General features: G+C 44.3%; 1 protein-coding gene across 1 annotated transcript in view; it reads right to left on the bottom strand.

Annotated features, from left to right (window-relative positions):
• Positions 1–5,271: 5,271 nt before the first annotated feature.
• Positions 5,272–9,598, bottom strand: part of FNBP1 (formin binding protein 1) — a 67,337-nt gene continuing 63,010 nt past the window's right edge. The window contains 3 exon segments of the mRNA XM_032131081.1: positions 5,272–6,621; positions 8,879–9,037; positions 9,433–9,569. Of these exon segments, the coding sequence (XP_031986972.1) occupies positions 6,587–6,621; positions 8,879–9,037; positions 9,433–9,569 (331 nt within the window). The 3' untranslated portion in view covers positions 5,272–6,586.

The following is a 9,598-nucleotide window of genomic DNA, read 5'->3' as shown; positions in this document are numbered from 1 at the left end:
CCCAAAGACCAGCAACCTGTCACAAACAGCCCTGATCTGGCCTGAACTGACAGGGATGTTAATTAGTGCTGGCAAAGAACAACTGCAATCCTGTTGAAGAAATGTAGCAGCTTGACTGTATTAACAAAAATAATCTCTAGATTATTTCTCAGATAAAAGCACCACCAGGTGTCATCTGCTGAGCAGGAAAACTGCAAATCTTCATGGCTCTTGGATGAGCTCTTTCCCATGGCCTGGACCAAGGGCTGATGGAGAAGCTGCCCAAGAGCCGGGGGCTTTTCTCTCACACATTATTCACGACCCTGCACACCAGAATGGAATTGTACACACCTCAGCCAGAGCTACAGAAATGTGCCTGGGTTTCACATTATTTGGGGAAGGGAGGCCTTGCTGTTGGACAGAGCTGCACATCCACACATCCCTGCTCAAACCCCTTCCTTACCAGGCTTGCAACAGCCTGAGTCTTAATACAAAACCAATCAGCAGCAAAAACATCTGCCAAGACCTCCAGCTAGACCAGAGCATTCACCACAGGCACTCCATGGTACAACTCTCTTTAGATGAAATTTTTTCCCCAAGTTTCCAGTTCTCATAGGCTCCTACTGAAAAAGCACAAACCAGCTGCCCCTCCCCACACCAACTCCTGCCACAACAGCCCATGTTTCTTTCTCCTCACATGACCAAATTAAAAAAAAAAAAAACAACAAACAAGCAACCCAACCACTTAATTCTCTCTTCAGCACCAGCTGGAAAGGTCAAGTTTTGATAAAATCAAATCTCAAAGTGACCTGATGGGACCTGGCTCTATGGGACAGTCAGAGGTATAGACAGAGCCAAATTATTGGCTGAAAATTCCAGTAGGAAGTAAAACCAAAGCCAACAGGTACCACAAGTGAACCTGTGTCATCACTTATCTGAAGAGAGAAGTAGGAACAGCACCACACTGGAATGGGCTGATCCACTTGTTCCATGTAAATTTTGCAGCTGAAAGCAAAAGCCCAACCCACCCCATAGTCAGTAAGAATGAGGAGGAGTAAGAGAGCAGCTCTGGGGAGTTTTAGTCTGAATTTCTCTGTGGCTGAAGCAGCAGTCACAGCCAAATTCAAATTCCTACTCTCCACTGGACACATCCGTGGGAAGCAGCAGTGGGAGAGCGACGACCGCACCTCAACAGCCCCAAGAGCCCCAGCAAAGAGGCACCAACTTTTCTGTTGGAAAAGAAAAGCAACAAACTCATTTTTCTTCGTCTGGCTGATCAAAAGGGTCCAGTGAAACTGTATTTCTGGAATTAAATGTTTATTTAAATATGCAGATGACTTTGTTTCATTGCTACAAGGTCAATATTCGCTTTCAAATGGAAGCACTTTATTTGGTTGAATTCTGTCTCCAGAAACGAATGGGCAACACCAGAACCTTTTACATTGGCAATGAAATCACAACACTGAGATGCCACCGAGATCTCGAGATCAGTGCTCAAACACACATACACACACATATACAAATAAAAAAGTGCTCGACATCATCATGTTAAAATAGAATTTGGCTTCTTTTAGGTCTTCTGACATTTCAGGCAGGAAAACAAAAAACCAGAGAACAATATGCATCAAACTAAATGAACTTCTGAAAAATACTCAGCATTAAACACAACTTTGAGTATCAGTAAATATGTTTCTTCTCTATTTACAGGTGTTAAGAAAGGGCATTAGAGACTTTTGCTGGGGATCATGAAATTTCATAGGATGTACAGTCCACGCTGCTGGGCAAGATTAGTAAATCCAAGCAGAGTTTTTATAAACCAGTCACATATTTAGTTCTTCAGCGTTTGCCAAAGGTAAATTTATCTACAAAAATTATTCATTACCCTGAATAACGGCAGCAGAATAAATGTGTGCAGACTGTGAGATATGACTGTCACTATTTCTTAAATAAGTTTTAAGATCCAGGCTTTTGGGAACTACTTACCAAGTTTATAAAAACTCCATACATGGTCTTTTAATAAAACTTCAGGAATCAATCAGTCAGCTAAAGCTAATGCTCCTTCTACAGCACAATTTAGCAACACAGACATTGCAATTGTTCCAATGTTCCACAGAGGCTGACAATAATATACTGTCCACCCAGATTAAATATAGAAAAGCAAACTTTGATCTAATTTTTACATAGATGGCACAACAATAGGTGAAAATGAATTTTTAGCTGCTGATTCAACAGTGCATTGGACACGAGAATAAAAATACTGCAGCTAAAAATATTTTAAGGATATTTTTGCACACCTGTTAATTGTTCAACCCTTTAGATCTGCTGGCAGGTGGAGGCCACAAAGCCACAGGTGCCAGCTGTGGGGATCCCATTCTGCTCTTGATCTGAACAGCTCAGTGACCACAGCAGCAGCAGCGATAAGGCGGTGATTTAATGGATTCTGACCCTTCAGTGCTGCAGCAGAACAGCCCCAGAATTGGTGCTGCCCGTGCTCAGCACATCTGGGTTGGGTTTAAATCACAAACCTTCTGCTGGTTGATGCTGGCAACTCCTAAGCACCATCACACAACAGCTACAGGATGAACTGTAGCACCAAGGGACTTAAGAGTTGGCATCTTGAATGGAGAGAAAGGGACAGAGTTATGAACACAACACAACCCAGCTCAAAAATCACTTCATCCCCTGTGGGGACAGCCCAGACCATCCCCAACACGGAGAGTCTGAGATTCTGGGATGTGTTTTGATGTGCTGACCCTGCAGGATAGCCTGGCAGGCAGCAAAACAACACTCACCTGCCTGCAAACAAGCCCTGAGAGGTTTCCTTTTGGGGTCACTGCCCATAGTGGCTTCCATGTAAAATTTCTCAAACTGTGGGGATTGTACAGAATATGGTGGAGTTGGATTAGAGCCAGTAGATTCCCCCAAATGAGGTGTGGATCCATGAATAAATTTGACCCTCAGGAGCTATTTAGTGGCAACTGACTCTTGCAGGGCTCAAACATGTCCATGACTGTAAAACCCAAGCAATGGTAACAATTCAGGGGAAACCAAGGTAGAATATATAAGTTTGTAGAAGTTTAGAGAGGAAATTGACCCTCTGTTAGGCAGTTGAGCTCCAGATCATGTGATATTTGGAGATACTGTAGCTCTCTCACAACTGTATGACATGATAAATTGCAGAATCACTTATCCTACTTCTGCTTCAAACCAAACCATGTGAGAACAGGGTGGTCACAATTCCTGTCTGGCTGCTGGGTCCAAGTCCAGTCCACGACAAGATGGGAGAAGGAAAAGCGCGGGTTTTTTTTTCTTTCCTCTTTTATTTATCTAAAAAAACTCCGTTATTCCAACATGAACTGATGAGAACGCACAGGAGGTCATGCAAAAAGAGAAGGCAGGTCTGAAATGCTGAAAAACAAACCAACCAAAAGAAAACTGCAAAGAGATTAAACCACGAGCCACAAAATAACGTGACCCTGAGGAAGGTGAGCGCAGGCAAGGCAACAGGGCGAGCATGCAGGCTGAAACGAGAGCCAAACGGGGCCTGTGAGCAGCAACAAGGGCTGCCAACCAAAATGCCACTGTCCGTGTCTGTGTGTGTCTGTGTGTGTGTGAGGAACAGCAGGGACACAGGAGGGGGCAAAGAGAACAAGCAGGAAAACAAATACATACGTGAGCTTGAAGGGTTTCAGGAAACAGCAGGGTCAGAGGGATTTAATACTTGGAATGAGCATCAGCCTGGATTTGAAAAAAGAGAAATAAAGGCTGACAAGTATTAGTGACCTTTTGGGGAAGGAAGAACGTTGAATAATGCATGTGGATCAGATTTAATATTGACAAATTGAGAGCCCAGTCCAGCTGCTGTAACACTGTTCCCAGGGGAGGTTTTCCACCTCCTTTCCACGCTCTCTGTGAGAGGACCTGCAGGTTCAGCACTAAAGGCACCGTGTGAAACGCTGATGGACCAGTGTGTACATTCAGATGGACTGAGGGACAAGGGGACAGAAGACAGACCAGCACATGCTTGGGACTCTCTGGCTACCCCTTGCATCCAAGGGCAGCCAGCAGTTCTGTGACAGAAGTTGGGAGGGATTGGGTTGGGAGGAGTGTGTGTTATGTTTGACAGAGGGGCTGTGCCAGGCTGGCAGAAGAGTGGGAAAGGCTGATAAGGAAATCCGAGCCACAAGTAGCATGCCGTGGAAAAGAGCAAGCGTCTGAATGGTACTGGGATGGAATTTAGGTCTGAATTTTTCAAGTGGGAACTCCAGACAAGACTGGCAGTCTGGCTTTCCATGGGTGTGTTTTAACTGCCTGCAGGGTAAACAGACCATTTTGTTTCTCCTTCTGCGACAAGCTCGCCCCGAGGTTCTTGCACCAGCACAAACACCTTTAGGAATCTAAAACATAAGAAAGACAAAAAGAAAGAGACTGGATTAGAAAGAGGCTGGGGAAAATGGGGTCCCTTAAGAGCAGCTCTGCCTGCAGGAGGTTAAAGGAAATAGGGCAATGAAGCATCTACTGGGTTACAGGGCTTGAGGAAGGCTCCTGACTCAGACAGCAACCCTTCACCCTCAGCCCTTCCCTCCAGCCTGGGATGAGCATCACTGGGATTCTGCTCTGCTCTGGGAGCAGGACCCTGCCAGCACCTGCTTCGTGCCACTGAGGAAACAAACAGCTTTTTCATTTTCTGTCTGCAAAGCAGCACCACATCTGTTCAAGTGACAGCTCCAGAGACCATCAATGACACTGAACAACAACAGGAAATTAAATCAAAGAGTTTGCAGAGGAATCCAGAGCTTTCCTTTCCACCACAGGCTGCAGAGGCCTTTCTTTCTCAAGGGAAGCCAGGAATATGCAGGTCAGTGAACCAGCCTAAGCCTCCAAATGCCTCCTCTGTCCATCCTGTTTCCCACAGACTGGTGGCTGAGGACAAGTTTTTCCTTTGGCCAAGTGAAGCTACAATCCAGGAGCGTGATTTGGCCCAAACTACTGTATCCAAGGGAATACAGGATGAGTCCAAACTTCCCTTGCATTTGAGAGACCAGGGGAACCCTCTCACCTCCTTTGCATTCACTTCCATCAAATCCTTCCATATGACAGCACAAAGAAGTTTTCAAAGAGCCACAATAAAATATTTTTCTTGAGAAGAACTGCATTTGTGCTTAGTGTGGGAAGCAGCTCTGGGCCATTTGCTGTCCCTTAGGAAAGTTAAATGTCACTATTTTTTGCCACTAATTATTGCCATCTACTAGTAACTGCCATTAAAAAAACCCAAAAACCAAAACCTCACAGGAATGAGAAAATATAATGTTTATTAGAAGAAGACACCGTGGTACATCAAGCTATAAAGAGATTCCTGACAGATGATGATTCTTAAAAAAAAAAAGAATAGAAACAAGACAACCACACTGGCCAGACTGAACAAACCTTAACACACAACAGCAGTTCCTATGCAAGTCCAGGTGCAGGCAGCTGAGTAACCAAAAACACTTATCAACATCAGAGAGACCGAGTAGTTACCAAAACATCTGGGTTAAACAGAAGAACAGCCTATAAAACCATTTATATTTATACACATGTAAAAGGATAAAAACAATTCAAATTCAAGTAACTTTAGTCTTTAAGTTATGTTATATACAATTTTTTTATACTGGGAGAACTAAGGGCATGTATTTAACAAAAGGATTTTAAAAAGCCACAGTCCAGTTTATAATTACCAATTCCTAAATAATTTGGCAAGCATTAAATAATCAGATATATCCTAGATAAAAAGTGCATCAGCGTGGTTAACTTTTACCTATTTATTTATATAAGTCAAGGCTCTGCATGATGGTTACAGCAAACAGCAGAGCTGCAGCACTGGGAATCCCAGAGCTGTCCATAAGGAATTACTGATATCATCAGAGGTGAGGGGGAACAGACCCACAGCGGCAAAGGAGCCAAAATGCTCATCAGCCCACAGCTCCAAAATAGTTTTTATCAAAAAGTTTAACTTCCCAAACCAGCCCCTATTCCTGCATGTCACCCAAACAAACATCCAGGCTTTCTGCTGGAAGGGAACGCGGCATTTCCTGTTGAGTGCAATGCAGGGTTTGTACAGAGCTGGTCACTCCATGCAGGACTTTTTGTGTGTCACACGATTTCACAACATCCCTCAGTGAAAGACAGTTTTGTTCCCAAGCAGATGATGAGGTACCATAGTCAGTAACACAGGGTGGTCAGTCTTGAGCTGAAAGGCCCAACTAATTCCTGTGTTTGAGAGTTCTCAGCACCAGACACCTGACAGGTACAGAAAAGCCCCGCAAGATGCTACACCCAGGTGTGCACAGAACAGTTTCCTGCACGAATCCCAACGGGAGCAGAGCCTGCAGCTCTCATTCCTATTCAGAAGGACAACAATGCTGTTTGCACTAAATGGACACAGTCAGGGCAGCACCTTCCTCAGCAGTGACATTTCAGAGCCGACCTGGTACCTAACAAAGTCTTTCAGTGATGGAGATATGACATGTGCATTCATCTCTTCTAAAGAAAACCTTCTCAAATAGAGCTCTTAAAACAACCGTAGCAGCAAACCAGGAGAATAAAGGGTGGACAGGCCTATGCAAACCTACTCAGAGATTTTCTGAAGTGGTTTGTGCACATCTGGAAAAAAAAAAAAAAAGGCAAAACAAGATAGACATTACTGTTCTTTTTGTGACAGGGTTTGCCAACACCCTCTGAGCAGAGGCACACCTGTAAATGTCACCAGGAGCCCTCACACAGGGACTCACAGGGCACAGACCCAGCTTGGCTCCTCTAAGACTGAGATCAGGAGGGCACCTGCAGCACATGACTTACCTGTCCTGCTCAGCTCAGTCCTGCAGCAGAGCCCTGACAGCACAGGCTCCAGCTGAGTGAAAAAGCAGCTTTTCACAGAGCACTGAGCAGTGGCACTGAGCTGCTCATGGCACACATACAGCCTGGCTGGGCAGGTAAGGCTGAGCCAGGACTGACTCTGCTGGCTGGGACAGTCCCAGGGGCTGCTGTGAGCTCTGCCTTCTGCCAGCTGCTCAACCTTCTTTCCAAAGAGAGGAAAGGATTACTAAAGTTTGCAAATGCTTTAGTATTTACAGCATTATCTTCAGGAATGACATCCCTTCCATTTCAAGGACTGAAGCAAGTCACTTCTACCAATATGCTGAAAGTCAATTTGCAGCTTGCAACTAAGTTCACCTTTTAAACACAGTAGCATTTTCTCCAAATCTTTATGCTGCATTCTATGAAAGGTTCTCTTTTAGCTTTTCTCTTAAACCAGACTTGAGAAATAAAAGAAGTAAACATTATAGTTCCTATACATTAGATATTCACAGATATATTTGATTTTGTTCCTGAAATCCAGCAAAATTAATGGAAAAACTTAAAATGATCTGAAAAACCTCCACTGTGGCTACAGAAATGGCTGCAGCTGTATCAGCCTTCACCCCCAACACAGTATGCATTTTTACTCTGATGGAAGGTGTCCCTGCCCATGGCAGAGGGCTGGAATGAGATGGTCCCTTGCAACCCAAACCAGTCTGTGATTCCATGATTTCCAACCCTTCAGCCTTGTTCTGGATATAAAGCAGAATGGATGATCCATGTTCCTCTTTCAAAGGTTAATAAAAACCAACAGAGGGGGCTGAACTTTTTGCACTCTTTTGCATCTCAACTGACCATGTTATTTGCCAACAGGAACATAAAACTAATTGATTGTGGCAAAACAAAACAAGGCCCAGATTTTCACCTGCAGCAGACAAGGCACTGCACTGATTAACACCAAATCCAACACTGAACTGCTCAAGTTTCAGTGCTGGCTTACAGACACAGTCCTACTCCTCTCTTCCTGCTGCCCATAAACACCAAGGAAAATGGTTCAGTTTGCTTTTGACTTGGATGAGGCCGCTCATTTAACACCAAGAACTCTCAGGTCTAGGAAACACAACAACAATCTGAAGGATTAAGTGACTGAATAAACACAAAATAATTAACAATGGAGTTCTAATACGTCCTGATTTGAAACAGGGCTTAAAATCTTTTGATTTTTCATGCTGCATCCCATTACCAGGTGTTCAGCACTGGCATTTACTCCAGCCAGGTCTGCCCTGCAGCACTGCTTCCTTACACAACACATCCTATCAGGGAGGAATTAAAAGCAACAAACAGCAGCTTATGGAGTCCAAACTCTGAATGTCTCCATTGATCTCGTGTGAGCAAAAGATTAAACCATTAGTTCTGGTCATCTGAAACAGCAAATACATCTGAAATGTAGCAAGGTGGGAAAGAACAGAGGAGCTTTCTTAATGTTTTACCCATTTATCAAGGACCACAGAGTGCTGTGAGGAGGGGTTTTGGTAAGATCTCTCCTTCCCATTCCACACACACTAAACTAAATTACCACTGGTTTTCAATCCAAAAGGTCCCCAGAACACAACAGGCTCTGAAAAGCTCCCACACAGACACAAACCAGCAGTCTAAATATTCCCTATGTAAAGTTCCACCGAGTGACTTTGGGAAAAACAGTGACTTGTGGATGTGTCTGAGATGCCACCTGGGTACCTGAGGAGAGCCTGTATGATCCCAAAGGGCTTTGTGCTTCCTGCACTAAGCTGGGTGTACAGTGGCAGTTGAGCAAACACTGTCCAGGAAAGGCTGCATTTCCCCTCTGCTTTCACAGTCCCCCACACTACCCTTCTCTGAGCAAGAAAAGCACATTTTGCAGTACAACAAGCCATAATTAGTCCACGTATGAAATAATGCACTTGATGGCATTGTACAGACTCTTAAAAGGCTCTATCTGCAACACAGAGCAGCTTCAGGGTTGGATCATCTCTGTGAAAGCAAGTAAAACAATAATAATAACATTAAATATAGGTCATAGCACCTTTGGCATTTTTGTCCAAATAGACTTCAACATAGGACGTGGGGACATAGCCCTCCTCATCTTCATTCCTTCGGATTCGCGTCCACCCGTCACCTTTGTCTTCTTCTATTACATAGAGCATCTCTCCTTCTGCTACAGAGATTGTTCCTTCATTCTGACCTGAAACACACAGCAACAGGGACTTGAGGCTGTGCTGCACAGCAGGAACCACAGATCTGGTGCAGGGAGCTCAGGGCACACTCAGACCATGGGTGGACACAGCTTTTGGTGCATCACTGGCAGCAAGAAGAGGGGCTTGTGATTCTGGAGTCAGCGGTGAGTACATAAAGAACCAGATAAATGTGACCCTGACAGCAGAGTTTTGGGTCTTTCTCTTGCAGAGTTCCTGTGCAACAGGAGACAAATCCCTGTCTTGGTGCCTTTCTACAGAATCACACCAGAGCACCACTTGCCCTTTGGCTATTTAAGGTTAAATGAAGGTTTCCCACTTGCCCTTGGCATATGAACTTTAATAAAACCCAGTCAGCGAAATGAGGGTGAAGTTTGAGTGATACCTTCAAATGTATAGAGCGCTTTACATGTTCCTATGGTGGGTAGTGGTTCTTCATCATCAAACTCATCATCAAAGTCTGTTGCAGGTACTTTCATCTCAGTCTCCTGGCTTTGCTCTTCTGTGTAACTGCCATCGGGGCTGCTCAAGAGAGGAAAAACACAGCAACT

Source organism: Corvus moneduloides, chromosome 21 (genome assembly GCF_009650955.1).
Source record: "Corvus moneduloides isolate bCorMon1 chromosome 21, bCorMon1.pri, whole genome shotgun sequence".
Taxonomy (NCBI): domain Eukaryota; kingdom Metazoa; phylum Chordata; class Aves; order Passeriformes; family Corvidae; genus Corvus; species Corvus moneduloides.
Note: the sequence above shows the minus strand (reverse complement) of the source record. Positions and strands in the feature narration are given on the sequence as shown.